The 18,422-nt window shown below is 37.3% G+C and overlaps 3 protein-coding genes and 1 non-coding gene across 5 annotated transcripts; 3 read left to right on the forward strand and 1 right to left on the reverse strand.

The window, feature by feature from the left end:
- The first annotated feature begins 3,463 nt into the window (after positions 1-3,463).
- LOC146451512 (uncharacterized) lies at positions 3,464-8,573 on the forward strand. Of its 2 annotated transcripts, XR_014860019.1 has the most exons (11): positions 3,464-3,612; positions 3,702-3,846; positions 3,930-4,101; positions 4,191-4,341; positions 4,880-4,952; positions 5,049-5,144; positions 5,901-6,083; positions 6,333-6,424; positions 7,080-7,152; positions 7,831-7,987; positions 8,050-8,155. XR_014860019.1 is itself a non-coding variant. In XM_085099104.1 (10 exons), exons 1-10 carry the CDS (start codon positions 3,526-3,528, stop codon positions 7,929-7,931), a joined length of 1,173 nt encoding a protein of 390 aa, XP_084955230.1. In that variant the 5' UTR covers positions 3,489-3,525; the 3' UTR covers positions 7,932-8,573. The 2 variants fall into 2 exon arrangements, 1 of the variants encoding a protein (XP_084955230.1); XM_085099104.1 differs by having other exon boundaries at positions 3,489-3,612; positions 7,831-8,573.
- Trnas-uga (transfer RNA serine (anticodon UGA)) lies at positions 4,525-4,606 on the forward strand. The gene has a single exon. It is a non-coding gene; the product is annotated as a tRNA-Ser (tRNA).
- On the reverse strand, positions 8,249-12,540 carry LOC146451514 (uncharacterized). The gene is made up of 4 exons (XM_085099106.1): positions 12,374-12,540; positions 12,192-12,261; positions 11,478-11,523; positions 8,249-9,579 (listed from the first exon to the last, which is right to left on the reverse strand). The coding sequence occupies exons 1-4, from the start codon at positions 12,507-12,509 to the stop codon at positions 9,322-9,324; spliced, it is 510 nt and encodes a 169-aa protein (XP_084955232.1). The 5' UTR covers positions 12,510-12,540; the 3' UTR covers positions 8,249-9,321.
- A 270-nt stretch (positions 12,541-12,810) lies between these two features.
- LOC146451515 (uncharacterized) lies at positions 12,811-17,145 on the forward strand. Its single transcript, XM_085099109.1, has 4 exons — positions 12,811-13,001; positions 14,798-14,867; positions 15,455-15,500; positions 16,695-17,145. The coding sequence occupies exons 1-4, from the start codon at positions 12,863-12,865 to the stop codon at positions 16,968-16,970; spliced, it is 531 nt and encodes a 176-aa protein (XP_084955235.1). The 5' UTR covers positions 12,811-12,862; the 3' UTR covers positions 16,971-17,145.
- Positions 17,146-18,422: the final 1,277 nt, after the last annotated feature.

Below are 18,422 nucleotides of genomic sequence, written 5' to 3' on the forward strand. Positions count from 1 at the left end.
AGGCCACCAAATCCGCAAAATGTTCCTCAGGCTCTTATTAATGAACACTTGCAGCTTCTGCTCCAGTCCCTTGGTCAGCCTCCAAGTTTCGGAACCATACAAGAGCACCGGCTTCACATTTGACCCAAAGACTCTCAGCTTGGTCTTGGTTGTTAGTGCTGTGGATCGCCATGTTGGTCTCAGCATCGCAAATACCTGTCTTGCCTTTCCAATTCGTGCCTAAATGTCCTCATCAGTGCCTCCCTTCTTCCTTACAATGCTTCCAAGGTATGTGAACTCGCCCACTTCTTCAACCCGCTCCCCAGCGACCGACACACCATCGCCACGTTTGGTACCAATACGCATCAGCTTTGTCTTGGTGGCATTGATCTTCAGGCCTAGCTTCGCACTTTGAACCTCCAAGGCCCGTGTCGTATCCCTCACATCCTGTATTCTGTGCGACAGTAGGGCCAGATCATCGGAAAAGTCAAGGTCTTCTAACAATGTCGTAAAGGTCCACTGAATACCTCTCTTCCTGTCAAAGGCTGTCCTCGTCACCCAATCCAGGGCGACCAGAAACAGCAGGCAGCCTTGTCTTACCCCAGTCCTCATATTCAGTGGTTGAGTCTTCTGCCCATTGTGTACCACCTGTGCGGAGAAACCCTCATAGAGAACTTTGATGATGGTGACTATCTTGTCAAGCATCCCGGCGTAATGCCGCAACAACCTCCAAAAAACATCTCTACTGATACCATCGAAGGCCTTTTCGAAATCTATAAAGTTGATGTACAGGGAGGACTGCCACTCGATACTCTGCTCTACAATACTCCGCACGGTGTTGCTATTTGATCCGTACAGCTTCGGCCTGCTCGGAAGCCCGCCTGTTCCTCTCTCAGCTTTTCATCCAGCGCGGTCCGAATTCCCACATCCTAGCTGCTTCCGCTCCACAGTTGGATTGGTTTCTCATCAGCCTGTGGATCAACGTTAGTCTCTTGCGTTAGTATATTAATTTGTATGAATTTTGGGAATATCATATGTCATGGCATTCCTGAAAAAGTAGTAAATTATCAGGAAATGTACAGGGCCGTACCTAGGATAACCTAGGATTTTTTGTCTGTGGGGGCAAACTCCGGACACCCCTTCGGGAGGGGTCTCCCGTATACAGACAGGGTTTCCAGTTGGAAGTTTTTGTTTTCACCCCCACACAGAAAGTTGCCTTTAAGACCTTTAAAGAAAAAAAAAAAAACACTGAATTAACATTGAAGGGAGATTTTTTTTACAGTCAATTAGTCGATTTTCTTGTGATTTCTGACCAATATAGCTACAAGAAATAGCTCAGCAAACTTAAACACTATGTTAGACTGAAAAAAATTCAGTTTTCCTAGTGGGGGCAGCTGCCCCCCCTTCCGCTATGTAGGGCCCTGATGTAACGAGCCAAAAAGAATACAAGCGAGATATTTATAATTTGTCCTCAATCGACTTCAAGTGCCTATCAGCATGAAGGTTTTTCTAAGACATGACGGGTTCCTTTAGTTAATATAATGCAAGGCTCCGCTATTGTGTAGGCTAAAAATAGAAAAAAAAAAGATAAAAATAAACCGTAATAGGACAGCCTTCCCGTGGTTTTGTATAGCGTTTTTGACCAATCAGATACATTGCTTACGCGGTGAGTGTTAGCATTCAATCCCACTGCTGCCTAAACAATCCTGTCGTATGTAAATGCGCTTTCGGATTTTGAGTGAATTTTTCTGTTTTTCTTGCTTGGACGTAAAATAGAGTTTTGAAGTTGAAAAAAAGAGATATGGCACAAGCTTGGGGCGTTTGCATGTTACCACAAGTAAGTATATTATACGTTAGCCTGAATACTTTAATTTTTTTTAATTGCGCGTTTCACCTATTCAATGTATAAACACTCATTACAATATACCTAGCAACGTAAACTCAAGTTATGAAAATAAAAAATTTAAGTTTTGTATTTCTACAATTCACCGTTAGGCTGAATTTGCTTCAGGGTGTAAAGGAATCAAATTGAATTTTGTGGTCGTGCTAAAACTGTTTTAGATCCAGGAAAGAATGGAAAGGAGTCATTTTGTGATAATACATCACTGAATTGCTACAGAACTTTGAATTGTAGGTGGAAATATAGTTCACAACGATGTACCACACTACAACCTCAAGGCGTACGAGCTGGCCACACAGACCGCAGTTGGAAAACTGAATAAGTTAACATAATCCATAAAACATTTTCAGGGGTGGATCCCAGAAATCCAGAAGGGAGGGGGCCAAAGAAATTGTGGCAAGAGTGTAACTCCCCCCCCCCCCCCCCCTCCTCCACCTCCAATGAAAAATTCGCATTCGTGGAGATTCTGCTTTACAACATTCTGCGAGCATTGGTGACCAAAAGTTAGGGCTTTGGAAGACAGACTTAAAGAGGATTTTTTTTAAAACAATTGATCGCATGATACCACTCGAAAGACAGTTACAAAACTTTTTAAAAATACAAGAAAAGAAAGGGGGGCCCTAAATCCGCCCCTGATTTCAGGGATTTTGTTGTATGCCGGCGTCAAACTCGCTAGCCCCGCTCCCAAGTGGGGTATAGGGCGAAGACAAAAAAATCGAGCTTGGAGAGCCTCTGATATACCGCGCTCCGCTCGCCCGGCTCGCCGGTTTTCCTTTAACCCTATACCCCCCTTGGGAGCCTTTTCACAGGCTACAAACCCGCCGGTGTGATAATTTTGATGGTCAGTGTGTATATAACCAATGAGGCCTGTATTCTGGTATGGCGGGTCTTCTATTGGTAACCAGTTTTAAATGCATGTTTTTGGAAGGGCTTTTCAGAAAGGTAAATATTGTAATCGGTGATAAGTGGTTGTTTCCATTTAAAAATACAGTTTTCTTTAATTTTACTATATTAAACTTATTAAACTCACTGAATTAATGTCATTAATTCCATTGTTACTAACTGCAATGCTAGCTACGTTCTTCCGATCTGACACTGATAAAATGAGACCAGGGAATGAAACATTTTGTATTGTCTTTTCTCAGTTTTTATTTATTTATTGCGTTTGAGGCCAATCTTGGCTGTTCAATGAACTCGAAATGAAAGATCATTGCTTCGAGTGCTGACTTCATATTTTGTGAAAAAAGAGTTTTTTTCCAAGTTTTTACAGTGCATGCTTGCCTTCATTGTTTCATAGTAGTAATTATTAAAAACTGGATCATTGTATAATGCAATTAGAGCGATTTGATTGGTTTAGCGGCCATGATACCATGCCCGAGAAATAGAGACCATTAAATTGTCTTCAAATTGTTCTTGCAAAGTGAAATCCGCAAAATCTAGCAATATTTCTTGAGTGTTTTTAATAACACAATTATTCCACTCACGCTTGTTGGATATGCGCCAACGCGCGCTCGTGGAATAATCGTTAATTATTCATTTGACGATTGACATTGTTGCCAATCAAAAGAAGTAGCTGGTGACGAAATTTTACTTCCGGTGTGAAGTTGGCGCTCAGGGACACGCGCGACTCGCGCGACCCAGTTAAAATGACTTCAACAATGGCGCCGCGTCCAATTATAAACGAAGGCATCCCGAAGCCAATGCAAGCTTGGGACGAAGAGCAAATCTTACAAGTAAAATAAGACAATGATGTTGAAATTATTTCCGCAAGCATGATCATAATTTTAAAGCATACTAACTTGTGATATGTTTACCTTTCTAGTTAGACGAATCTGTAGTGACGCCGGGTTTTGCTTACAACCTTGCAAGGTTTTTTCCTTCTGGTTCAAACAATGATAAAGAAAGGTGCATAGAGCTTATGGAGAAGATTGAAGGGTCATCAGATCCTGCAACATGGTACTCAACAGGTGCGATGTTATTAGAATTCTTAGCTTAATAGTTTCGAGTGTCAAAAAGTATTATCGAGCTAATTTGTTGTTGTCATTTGTAGTGTCTCGCGCGCGGACACCAACACCAACGCGACCGAGGAGCGTTCCTCCACCGAAAAGCCGTTTCCCTGAGAACATCAAACACAGCTACACGAAAAATCCAGAGCTCTTCTACATGACCACGAATAAAAGAGAATTTGGAGGTACCTTTGGTTATCCTGCAGGAAATGCTAGGTAAGCACGTACGCCTTCCCCGGTCGCCCAGCAACAGAATGTGAACCAAATTAATTTTTTCATGTACTCTATTTTTCACTCTCGCATAGGCCGAGCACATCGCAGATATTTCCAACTAGGGGCAGTAATAATTCTACAACATACCAATCTGCATTTAACCAGAAAAATGTCCTAAAGGCACAAAGCATTCGCGCAGGAAGTTCTTCAGGCAACAGAAGAAACAACCCCCACCCCTCTGAGGTATAGTAGCGATGTTTTTTAGAGCAACTAAAAGGCCGATAGTCCATAAATACCTTTATTTGTGACCGATACCTTTTTTTTTAACAATCTACTTGTTGAATTCTTAGCTCGAAAGGAAGTTCTCTATGGAAATGTTTTTGCAAACGATAGCCTACAATATTTAGCCCACGATTTTCGGACTCCGCTGCGATGGCCGAGTGGTTAAGGCGTTGGACTTGAAATCCAATACGGTCTCCGTGCGCAGGTTCGAATCCTGCTCGCAGCGTTCTAATTTTTTTTTCTTAATTTTTATTTTCGTTTCAGTGTTCTAGCTTTTGTTACTGACTATAATTTTCCAATCAGTGAGAAATATGCAGTTTGTTTTATGAATGCTTGTCACACACTTGCATGCAGTTTGGGAAAGTGGTCAAAATTGAGATCAACAGCACAATGATCCAACTTGATAAAAATATGCAGCAATAAGATACAGTAGCTTTATCAAAATATCTAAAAAAAAAAAAAACATTTCTTAACTTAAAGTTGTTTTTTTTTTTTACAGGCATTCATGGTTTGGAAATTTCCAAGTCGTTTTCCACCTCCAACAAAATCAACACATCAGTCAGACTACACAGGTATTTCACAAGCTAACTGGAATATATATTAACACTTCTGGCTGGTTTCTTGCCAGGTGATAATTTTACTCACCTTTGTTTATCTAACAATTATAGCCCATCTTGGGGTGATAAATCCTGAGGCAATAAGGGAGGTGTCTAAGGAGCAGATCAAATCTACATATCAATCTGATTACACAGGTATTCCACAAGGTAAGACATACTATTGTTAGAACTGTATTAATTAAGCGATCTGATTGGTTGTTTGTCAGGGGATAATTTTAATTACAAATGTTTTTTCCTCAAATTAGCACCTCCTTTGAAAAGTTTCAAAGTAGTTTACCCTCAAATTTACTATATATACACCTGCCCGATCAAAAGTATTACCTGACTACCGGTACTCCCTTTTTGGAGTGCACCTTCCACCTCCAGTTATTTTTCAAGGCTTAGTACAAAGTTCAAGAATCAAGGTATCAACATTTATCTGTGTCCCATTTGCAAATTTATATTAAAATGATTATTGTAAAGTCTGGTTTTGATTCGTAACTAATTTCACTAATTACATCTAATCAGACAACACAATAACTGGAGCAACAATCAAATTAGGCTTCAGCATCAATTTTGGAGTCCAATTATCTTCCAAATTATAAACATTGTGTAAATCGTGTTGTGTTAATGAACAATATTATATATTGTGAATATTAAGGTGTGTAAGTCATCGTGGTTTGAAATCATAGCTCTTATTAATAATTTGTCTCATAAAGACCAGCTGTATTGAGGTCGAAACGTCGCAATCCATGACAACTATGTGACACAGTTGTGGGACAAATATACAGCTATATCAGCTATATATTGTTTAAGATGGAAAATGACATATTTGAATAAATAGTTTGCATATTTGAGATTTTCATCTGACCAGGTAATATTATTATCATACATACTTTTCAAATGTTTTATTGTTATTTTTAGGGCTGAATATTTCCACAGTATTTGAGGGAGATCTTGTGCCTGCATTGTACAAACCACCCTACACACTGGACTCTACGGCACGGTACAGTTATCAGACTCCTGCTAAGAAGAGCGAGTTGTCAGAAAACTTGAGCCGTCGCTTTGGGTGTAACAAAAACAACCATAAACCTGCTGTTGGCGCAGGTAGGTAGCTTAACAGCATCAGGCAAACCACTGGATTATAAATTATCTGCTTTGTATTTGAATTTGAAAAAATAAGTTACTGAAGAGCTCAGTGCATAACCGACCTGCACACAGCATATTTTAGATTTGCTTTTTGTTGTTTTAGTTCAGATCTCTTAGATTTCAGTGAATAGAGAATTAAATTGAACAACGGTCAGTGCATATGTATGACGTACAAGAATATGACTTAATTGTAAACTTTCATTCTAGTTCCTACAGTGTCTTACAATTCTCCTCAAATGCATCTCTATGGAAGGACACATTACTCCATAGACTATGTTGACAAGTCTGCTGCCCTTAAGGTCAGTCTTCAAATAATAACACAAATAAAATTATTGCCTCCTTGTTACCCTTGCACAAGGAAGCCCAACCAGACCATGCCATGATATTTGGCCAAGCATTGTGCATGTATCTCCAGAAAATATCCATACTCCCCCTACAGGTTTTTTTTTTTTTGTATTTCACCCCCGGGAAATTCCAGTTTAGCTTCATTAATGCTTTGCTTGTAAAATTTAGATTTCAAGACCCCCCTTCCCTTAGGAATTTCCAATGACCTTCCATGGGGTGGGTATGAATTTTTTCTGGAACTGCATTTTCACTGATAATTTTGGGTTAAAGTGCACCAAACAAGGTACGTCTACTAAAATTTATTGTTGCCTTTAATTTATATTGTGCAGTTCCAGAAAAAAATCTATACCCACCCCATGGAAGGTCATCAGAAATTCCTAGAGGGAGGGGGGTTTTGAAGTTAAATTTTTTTAAAGCAAAGTATGAAGCTAAACTGGAATTTCCTGGGGGAGGGGGGTGGAAAACAAAAAACCTTCCATGAGGGGGGAGTGTGGATATTTTCTGGAACTGCGCATTGTCTTCTCCAGTGTCACAAAACTCCAGATTCAGGACAGGACACACCAGGATTATTTTGACAGACAGTTTGATCTCTCTTTATTGTAAATGTAGGAAGAAGCCAGAAGGTTTAAATCAGGTCCAATTCCAGCCTTGGAGGAATTTCTGAAAACTGCCAAACCACATGGTATATTTGATTGTTTTCTTTTTCTTCATAGCTGTTAAATAGTTTATAGGATTTTGAAATTTATGTAAAAAAGTTTCTTATGGAAAGTTAGTACAAACACTAAAAAAAATGGTCAAAGATGATTTTTCAGAGTCAGAAAAAGGATATTGTTATTAAAAAGTCTTTTTAACCATCGCTATAGTTGCAGTTTGTGGTTTATAATGATATTATTCTTGAATTTTTAATTTTGAAAATGATTGGTAACTGCGATTTTATAAGAATTTGACATTTTAAAACTGTTTGTGATTTTCAAAGTTTGGAGACAAACTTTCTCCAAAATAGATGATTGGTTTAATAAATGGCTTATAATAAAAAAAAATTATCAAATAACTGGATCATTGTATAATGCAATTCCAGCAGGGATTTGATTGGCTGAGAGGCCATGTTCTATGAGCCATTATACCATGTGTGAGAAATAGCAACTTTTAAATTATCTTCTTGTTCTTGCATGGCGAAATTTGCAGGATCTAGCAATAGTTCTTGATTGCTTTTAATAAAATAGTAATTATTATTATTCCACTCACGCTTGTTGGATATGAGATTATTATAACCAACTCGGCACCATGCACCTCTTTGGCTATGTCTCATCTCATATCCAACGAATTGCTCATGGAATAATTGCTGCCTTTTTTGTTACAGAAAGAGAAAGATTACTGAGAAAACTACAAAGCATAGGTGTAAAAGACAAGAAAGAGAACCGCGACCCAGAATGGCTCTCACTGTGGACGGGACCAGCATAAATCTACTGCAAAAAGAAAACATTAAGCAAAAACTTTGCTGGAATGACATTCAAGGAGTTAATTTATTCCAATGGAAAAATGATCCAACTTTCCACTTCAAAGCTGGAAAGGAAAAAAGCATAATTTATTTCCAAACATGTAGATAAAAAAAGAATTTGACACTTTTCCTCTCCACTCCCATTGCTGTTCTAATTTGCAAACTTTAAAATTACCTCAATTTTTTTACAAGAACTGTTCTTTTCAGTTACCATTATGTTGACTGGTAAAAGATTTCTATTAACAGGAATGATGTTGTAATGTCAGAGGAGACTGCTACAAACAGATCACACAGCTGACAAGTTTTTATTCCTGAATGAGGAGGACTAGCATTATTTTGTAATGGTCAATTCTTTTACCAGTAAGAATTACAGAATGATCGAACTCTTTAAGAGTACATTACTTTTTACAAACTTAAGTATCTTGGGAAGCGGTTTGGTTTGTTCTGGCTGACACATTTTTTGTCTTTCTACTATGGAAATGAGGTATTCAAGTTTTGTGTGAGCAACAAATTGAGAAGAGATTCCACAGAATAGAAACATGTTTTACTTAGAACACAAATCACACAACGTTTGAATCTTAATTTCAATAAAGGTGAAATAACTGAATGTTGTTAGTACAGTAGTATGTGTTAAAACATAAAAGAAATTGTTAACATAATTTATTGTCATTTGCTGATTTTATTTATCGCTTAAGCTGAATGAGGATATTTAATTGTCCTTAAACCTTTAGGCCCCAACAGGGGTGAGTACTTGTTTTCCCCTTACAATGTCACAAACTGATCAAACATGTAAGTGATGAGAATAGCGTATAAGTAGTGCTTTACTTCGGGGTTTTTATTAATTTTGTGATAGGAGGGTTCAGGCACCACTCATTGATTTGTCTTGTGTAGATTGGCTTTCAATCTTTCCAACAGTAGCAGTACCATGTTCAGAGCAAATGGGTGTGATTACCAAGCCTGGACTTCTAATAAAATGCTTACAATAATAGTTCACTTGCACTCATGTCACCCATGTGAAGCAAATGCAAATGCAAGCACAAGAAAAATGAAAACTTTCTTTTTTCTTGTGCTTGAGTTAGCATTTTGTAATTTTCACGTATACTTGCACTTGCACTGGTGTTTACATTTGAAGGGGTGCATGGAACAAGGCCCTTAGTGACTTTGATGCAATGTTAGATTTTCCTATTGTTTACCGAGCAAATACAAGGCAATTTGGAAGGAGAATCTAGCAATTTATCACAAGTCACTTAGGAACTTCTTGCACTCACCCCTTCATTTGTGTCAGGCATGTGAACCAGGCGTTTTTGATGCTTGTATGTGTATGTCCCACGTAGGAAAATTCAACCACTCAAATTAATCCTTCTTTGTGTGGCCCTCTATGTTGGCAATGATTATCGAGCTCAACTTGATGATACAAATGAATGGTACTGTAATCCAGATGGAATTTGGAATGATGAATAGTCCAACCAAAGATGACCAAGCCACATCTTTGAACTCATCACCAGCGCCGCAAAGCTCTGTGGCCATGATTGTGAAGAGGATTGTCTTGGCACATGTCATTGTACAAACCACAAGTCCACTTATCAATGATGTAATGCAGGATTTACCATGCTGAAAAAATAAAAGTACAGTGGAAACCCATTGTTAAAATGACCACCAGCTGGCCATGTCTTTTTTTTTTTTTAACAAAAACTATCAAAATTCTTGCATGCTGATTGGCTTGTAGCTATTTAAGAATACAGATAATAAAAATGGCATCAGATGTAATTTGCTTATGTTTTCTCAATGGAAAATAAAGCCAATTGCACTCATACTTTTCATGTTATTTGTAAAAAAAAATTGATGGAAGTTTTCTATGATCCACACTCTCATAGACAATAACAGGATGCCATAGAATGTTCAAAACTTGGCATCATTACTTTTCATTTGATGGTCTACAATGAGTTTAGAGCGTTGAAAACTGATTAATTAATTGGTCGTATTAGAAAGGGAGGCTCAAAAGGGTTTTGCGCAGTCTGAGCGTGCACATCAACCCACTATAGCTATATATAGCAGGATGCATGTATCAGCTGAATGAATCCAACTCTTTACTGAAGTCACAATGATGCACATTAATAATGTCACGAGAAATCAAGTGTGGTGGCAATCCTGCAAACCAGAAAAAACCGTAGAGGATACAATGTTTTTATTTGAAAATGTTGCACAGTTACCTATATCGAGTTTTATTGTGTTGAATTAATTTGTCTGTAAAACAGAAAATACACCGCAGTATTCTTTGATATGACACATATATAACATCTACTTGAATAACTACATCAACTTGGTAACTTCTTGTCAAACTGCCAACAACCAAAATGAATTATAAAGAGTGTAAGTTTAGGCAATCTGCAAAACTAAATTTTTGAGCTTTTTGTGATGCTGATGTGTTGTCACTGATGCTATGCTATGAAGTCAAAATTAGCCTTAAAGTGCTGCATAGAGTTACTCAAAGTCTGTTTTCCTTGGGCCAACATTACAGTTGTCAGATATTTATGCTTTGTCCACACAATCAAAACACATTTTTGTAATTTTCTTAAAGTTAACAAAAAGTCACGATCGCGAAAAACCCTTAAATGAGCCTCCTTAATTAATGGGGTGATTATTTTAATAGTAACAAGCCACATTGCAACAGCCTACAAAGAAGGGGAGAGGACACAAAGAGAAAACAACATACTTTGTACAAAGCCAGCACAAAATTAACAGAGAGCAATTTAATGACTTTTAAACTGGTTAACCAAAACAGATGAAACAGCTGAAAGACATCATTGGCCCCAGTTGTTCAAAGAGCAGTTAAGTCACTATCCAACCAATTAAATGTATTGGTTGGAGGGTAATAATTATTGTGAAGAACAGCTCCCCTCTACCGTCTGTCAGTTAACAGTCGGCCGACAACAACGGCCAACTGAGTCAGCCGACAATCTGTCAACCGACTGTTGGTTAATAAATTTGTAGGCTGACAGTTTACCAACAGGTGGCGGACAGTCGGTAGAGGTGAGCTGTTCTTCACAATAAATTACTGGTTGGAGTACATGTCATCTGTTGGGTAGTGATTTATGCACTGGATGGAGTTATTAGCTCTTTGAACAACGAGGGTCTGACTTTTTCTCTATCAACAACCTTGCAATTTGATTGTTCATCATTATTATTATTATTATTATTATTATTATTATTATTATTACTATTATTATTATTATTATTATTACTATTATTATTATTATTACTATTATTATTATTATTATTATTATTATAATTATTATTATAATTATTATTATTATTATTGTTATTATTATTATTATTATTATTATTTCATTGACATTTACCACAGTGCAACCTTAATTGACTCTCTGGATGGCAGAGGGACACGTGTTATTGGTAACCACTGTCACTTCAAAATGGAACAAAACACAGTCAACTCCCTAAAAGTTTACTCAGAAGATTCAGAAATTTTGTTGGAAGTCATATCAACTTACCTGAATCAAGGTGATTATGTTCAAGCCCACTTCTACAAGATTCATCCTAAGAAAAAAAAATGCATTAAGATGGATAAAATAGACCTCTTATTTGTAAATTAATCCTTAAACCACTGTAGCAAATGTAGGAGTACAAAATAATAAAGTTGTTGTTCTTGTGAAAGCCAAATCAAACAGCACAATTTGTCACCCGAATACAGTAAACACCTGGATAAAAGAAACAGCGGATTAAGAACCTCCTTTCTTGAGATGTTTTTTTTTTTTGGGGGGGGGGGGGGGGGGGAAATCCAAATATGGATTAGTAAACTAGTTCCAACAGACACCGGTGCAAATCGAAATTTTAGGGGCTCACATATGTTCAATGTGTGTTACCTTTTGGATAACAATTTCACGTGCTTTGTAGAGTTCACACAAAGTAAGTAAAAACAGTTGGAAAGTTTTCCGCACAGCCCCGGCCCAAACATTACTGTCATACTACCCCTCTTACACAAAGAACGAGCATGGGCCGGGAATGGAGTTTGAGACGCAAAACGTATACATATCATAATAAGATGTATGGGGCTGTGTACCCTGCCAGCGGAGCATTTCTTTCTGGTAAGTGTTTTAATTTAAGCATGTACGAAGTTGTTCATGTCGTTCATGTCTCGAGTCTTTCAAGTAAATGATCATGATATATCCCCAGACTGGGCCAGACAGCTTACACACTGTAATTACCAGCTTTGTCCAATAACAAATCCATCTTTAAGATCTTTATATCTTTGATCGACTTGGATGTAAATGTTATCTGAAAAACAAAGAGAAATCAAGCTTAAATCTCAAAAATGGCGCCGAAATTCAGTTTGGCTAGTATATCAACTTGACACCATTTGACCTAATTCTCCAAGCACCATACTAACATGGTTTGAATATGTAGTTCCATTTTCCACCAGGAAGTGTATGTGGTCGTAAAAGGACAAACAAAGCATCGATCAAACAAACAACGCTGGAAAAAAACAGCCAAAATGCGACCCAAGATGGAAGTTTGCGCTGCATCGTGCACCGATCAACAAGATGAAAGAAGGTAGTAGCTCGCACTGCATCTTGGGTCCGGGATTCGTATCGCGTGACTCGCTTGCGGAGTGTGTGACAATGCTGCAGAAAGGATAGAGATTTCAGCCAGTTGAAGCGTCCTGGCCCTAGTACACACGTAAAAATTAACAAGAAACCCATGATATATTTTCTTGTGGTTTATAGTTTCAACCAGAAACTATAAATATGGTTCACATATGCTTCTGTTTCAACTCGTTGCAGCCCCGGTCACAAGAAAAATTGACCCATCATACAGTGCGAGCTGGCATCAGACTTCCTTTTAGCTTCCTATCCCTGGAACGTGAACAACGGCAACCATGAATCAGCGAAATCTGCCATCTTGGGTCGCATTTTGGCTCTTATTTTCAGCCATAATTTGTACAATCGACGCATTATTTATAATTTTGCGACCTCATACATTACCAGGGGGGAAATGGAACTACCTTATCAGACCATGTAAGTGTGAGCTTAGAGTAAAAGCTCGCGCCCGCCTACGTACATAATTTCAAGGGTCAAGCACAGCCCCATACAATAATGAAGTATACCTTTTCTCACTGAAACTCTACATGGAGGCTTGCGAGAATTTTGAGGATCTACATGTATTCATGCTCACTTCTGTGTTTGTTTATGAGCGATATTATGTTAGTACTGTATGGGTTTGTGTGGAAATCTTTCCAGGGAGATTCACTGTACAAAGCTTGTACGCAGTGCTCGACCTTAACGTTTTCACAAACTATCGTCCTTGGGCAAGTGAGGTATAAAATTTACTAGCCAAAAGGCATCACCTGCTAGCCCTGAATCAAGTTTGAATAAATTAATGATGATTATTGTTGTAAAATGCGATAAAACCCACTTTCTTCCTTTCTTTTAGCTTTCTATTGCAAAAAGGTTGAGACACTCACCATTTTTTGTATTTCCTACAAATAACACACTCTAAAAGGGCAATGAACAATCTAATACACTTAAAGAACTCTCCCCCCCCCCCCCCTCCTTTCTTTCAATGTTGAGGTTTGCTTGGTTGAATGTCATTGCAAAATTTCGTTTAACATTGATAAGGGGGGGGGGGGGGGAGGGGAGGGGGGCAACAAGCAATACAATGGTGAGCGTCTAAAATGTACCCACTATCAGAAAGTGTATCAACTCTTTTTGCAATTGCTTGTAGATTTTGTGATCAATAAAATCTGTTTATTTTGTTCCTTTACCTATCTTTCTAAAACCTCTTCTTATGGGACTAGTCCAGTGGCTAGTAAACCTCAAATTTTAGAAGCCCAAACCCAATTTCTCCCTCTAAGGTCAAGCACTGTGTATTAAGTTGAAACCTATTTGCTTAATGGGAAAGGGATGTCTGTGCATTAATTTTTCTATTTATTTATTCGTCTATTTATTTGTTGAATCACCAAAAAAGATGTAACAATTGTCAATATAGACACAAAAGAACATGCAAGATGAGTACAAAGGAATAGGAAGGGTGCATGAATGTAACAGGGGGGAGTAATAGGGCTTTTGTTACTTTTAATTTAATACATGGCATTTTTAATGACAAATTCATGTAAAATACATCTGCAAAATTCAACTAAAATTTGACTAAAATTACAAATTTCAATATTGTAAAAGAACACAATGTCTTTCAAAAGTGATTCAAAAGTGTCAAAAGGATAACGTGCCCTGTACATGATTTCATCCAGATGTATTCTGCATATTTCAATGTTACAACATCAATGCATCTGTTTGAAATCTGCTTTCCAAACTCCCCTAAAACCAAAACGTAAGAATTTTTCATGTTGCGTGATTAACATCCATGCCATTTTGCACGTGCATTTGGACAGTGTTTTCTTTATAAAGTGTGAGTCCCTTAAAAGTAATGAAAGCCAGTAACTGGATGGAGCCCCACCCTATAACAGCTTGGAAAGAGAAAAAAAATTAAATTAGTCAAATGAAAACCATGAAAAATGACAGTCATGTTCATTATAACTAAGCCACATGATTTTTCCCAGAATATTTTGAAAATAATCTCTTTTTAAATATGTACCATTAGTTAATAACGTTACATAGATAGTACATGAATCTTTGATGAAAAATCATGTTTGAATATTGTTTTCACGAATATAATAAATTATTGGTCCAATTGATCCACCTGAGCTTTGAGCTATTTCTTTCAATTGGCTTACTTCGAACTGGCAAAAATGTGAGAAGGGGTTTATCAGTAATAACTTTTCATTTGTCAAACTGGTAGCATTTTATTTTCATTTCAGATAACATTTACATTGAAGTTGACAAACGATATGTAGATCTTAATGACAGTTTTGTCAAAGGAGTAAGCTGGTGAGACTTCATTAGTACAGAAGCCCGCTTCTTTTGTAAATAACTAGTCAACATATTTTCATGACACCTCAGCTCTGTTTAGTGGAGGCAGCGTAGCCAAGCGGTTAGGGTGTTTGACTTGTAATCCAGAGGTTCCGTGTTGAAGTTGTTCTTCATCTTGGTAGTTGCAAGTTCAAGTCCGGCTTGTAAATAACCGGCTGGTCCACCTCCTCCAGTTGAATGAATTTCTTTTCATGTTATGTTGTATATGTACTCAGTCAATTGACATCCAATCTTCAGAAATACATACTAACCTAATACTATCTCCGACTTAGGGACTTTTCAGTTTTAATGTTGCTCTGGTACCTTTCTAAGGTCATCTAGAATTCCAATAATTTCCATGGAAATTATTTTAGAAACCTATCATGAATTTTACATTGTAATTCCTTTTACGTTTTTTACCAATACATTTAACTTACTACTAGGTAATTTACTTGGCTCTTCCTTAAATCATTTATAAACTACTCATAACACACGAAAAAGACTGTCTGTTAAATGGCTGACATGTTCATATAATGAGAACTCTCCTTCCTCTTTGCCTTATCTAGGATGAATCTTGTAGAAGTTGCCTTGAACTGCATCACGTTGGCAATAGTAAGTAGCCTTCTGTTGATGCTAAGACTAAGAAATGGAGGCCAAATATTTTCCCCTGTTAACCCTAAAACATATACATACATACATACATACATACATACATACATACATACATACATACATATACACACATACATACATTTATTCAAAGCATTTAAAATTAAAATTACAATAAAAATACTTTGAGAGGGAGTTTAAGAGGTGGGCCCAATGTAAAAATCTCCCCCTAAAATAGGAATAAAAGCTAAAAAAAAAAGTATGTCATTTACATTACGGGTAAGGCTAAAAAAGTTTAAATGTATTTTCATTGGCATATTTTAAATAGCATTTTAATTGGCTTCCGCTTACGACTCCGACAATCTAGTTTTCACTGGTGAAAACCAGCCTTAAACGTATGAATTAAGTCTAAAAACAGAACCAGCTGAAGTGGGACTTGAATGATTTCTTTCCTTCTCTCAGTTTTGAGCCAACTAAAAGCAAATGAAACATTTTCCCATCTTCTTTTGTTTTCGTTTCTTGAGTTTTTAGCAAAAGTCATGGTCAGATAATTTGGTGAATTCAAGTTTTTGGGCAACAATAATCATTATGGACAGAATACATTATTTATTTTCTAACATGATAGCCAATCTGTAGATCAAAGTAGAGTGGTTGTGGAGAAATTTGTATTCTAAAGGCCAAAGCATCACTTGTGCTTTTTTTTTGAGCAAGACCATCAATATTATTACGATTGTCCATGCAAATGTATAGCTGAAGGAAAATGAATTTAGTTTTGTATGTACCTGGTGTACAATATTATTATTTAAGTCCATGTAAGTATTTAATACTTTATTTACTGTGGTTATATACACCTAGCTATATACCACGTGTGCAAATTGTTGCACACGTTGAAGATGAAGATGACTTCCGCTCAGGTTGTCGAAACGTCAGTCAAAGTCACCACAAACAGTCCTTCTCAGGACTACACTCACCCGGATGATCATAATTTACGTACTTATAACATGTAGCAGCTTGTTTTGAGGTACCCCACAAAATAAAATTCATACGATAATTATAAAATATAAAATAAATAGCTACATGTACAATATAAAATATTAAAAACTGTAATATCAAATATAAAAAGTTGTTGAGTCAGGAATTGCCTTTTCGATAGGCGATTCTTTATTTTAAAATCATTACTTTATTTTATCTTTTTAGCATATGAGTGGAAAAGCAGGACTGTCCAACTTGTTTGCCTTCATGGTGTCTACAATGACATTTGCTAAGACGGTGTTGTATTTCTTGTTAACTACCTCAGTATGTGGTGGGCAGCACTATGTCAGCCACAATGATTGGAAGACAACCATTTTGCTTTATTATTTTCCAAATGGTATCTGGATCATTATTCCTTTCCTCTGCATGGTGGCCACTGGAAGAAAAATGCTGGCTTTCATGGATGACAAGACGGAAGCAAAGAAGATGAAGTCTCGATAATTTTTCTTGTTTTGGTTAACTTTCCATAAACTGACAGTCTAACAGGGTTTTTTAATCTCAAACTAGCTTGCATTGATTGTAACGTCTGTAAAAAAATTATTAAGTAACTTAATTAAGTCATTCTTTTTGTAGTAGTTTGTACTTTGCTATAAATAAACACAATATGCACTCACCACCGACAGTGAAATTGCAACAGAAATTTTGGGAATAATATAGCATGTTAAAGCTTAAACCATGCACTGCATGAAAAATGATCCACAAAAGCTAGGCAATTATTTTGACATTTTGTTTGGGACATGTGCACAAAGCAGAATTTTCAGATAGTTTTAGAATGAGAAAAACAGTGCAAGACTTTTTAGTTCCCACTCTTTTTTGTTTTGTTTTGGGATTTTTTTCTCGCTTAACTTCTTTTGTGGTTCTGTTGGCCTTTGCCTCCATCATGTTGAAAAAGATTTTACCAAATGTCAGGAAATGTGAGAATTTTCAGTCAAATGTGTCAAATTGGGAAGGATGTTTGTGATGGAAATTTTGAAGTGTGTGTATCTCTGGCCAAATTCATTCTGTCGTACTCATTTAGGCATTCTAAATGCTAGGCTCAATTACCGGCCGTCATTCAGGAAATTAGCCTCCACTCGCGGACCTGATTGAGTGGCAGAAATAGAGCCCAGCTAAATTTAAGTCTCTCATGCAATGTCGGTTGGTTAACAAAAACATTTGACTGTAAAAGTGATGACTTGACAAGTAGTAGGAGGATTGTGTGCCTCTCATGGCTTATTTTGGACAATGCAGGAGTCTCGAGTGGGATACCACTGGGACTTCTTCCCCAGGCAGTCAGTTTGGGGGAGCGGGAGTGTGGGTTCATTTCCCTGAACAGCATCTGGTATATATTGAGCCTAACATCTACTTACATGTATCTTCACATTTTTTCTATTAGTGATAAAAGATTAATGTAGCTTATTACTATTTCCTACTTCTTAATCACGTGTAGACAAAAAAAATAATGTTTTAATGTCAATAATATTGCAATTATTTTGTGAGTTGAAACTAGGTTTTGGCTATTTACTCAGGGTTCTTATCATTTCAGCCTTGTAGACTGTGCTATTGTAGGTAGTGTTATTGCGTCGATGAAGGAGACGCTCCCTAATCGAGTCGTCCTAATACTGTCCATCATGCCCAGTGCGCGTGTTCCTTAGCGCGAGAAATCGAGAAAATAGGTTGTATGTCGGTGCAAAGTTGCACCGTCACAATAGCATTATGGATATGACAGTCCATCATGCCCAGCGTGTTTCGTACCCAGTGCCTACCGCTGTAAATGTTCCTGAGCGCGAGTAATCAAGAAAAGAGGTTGTATATCGGATAGGATTGATATAAAAATAGATATTAATGTTTTGAAAAAAAAAACACGCGCACGCGCGTTTCGGGTATATAACCCCTACTAAGAACCTACCTCTG

The sequence above is a fragment of the Pavona decussata genome, unplaced genomic scaffold (assembly GCF_977016875.1).
Source record: "Pavona decussata unplaced genomic scaffold, jaPavDecu1.1 SCAFFOLD_386, whole genome shotgun sequence".
In the NCBI taxonomy this organism is placed as follows: Eukaryota; Metazoa; Cnidaria; class Anthozoa; order Scleractinia; family Agariciidae; genus Pavona; species Pavona decussata.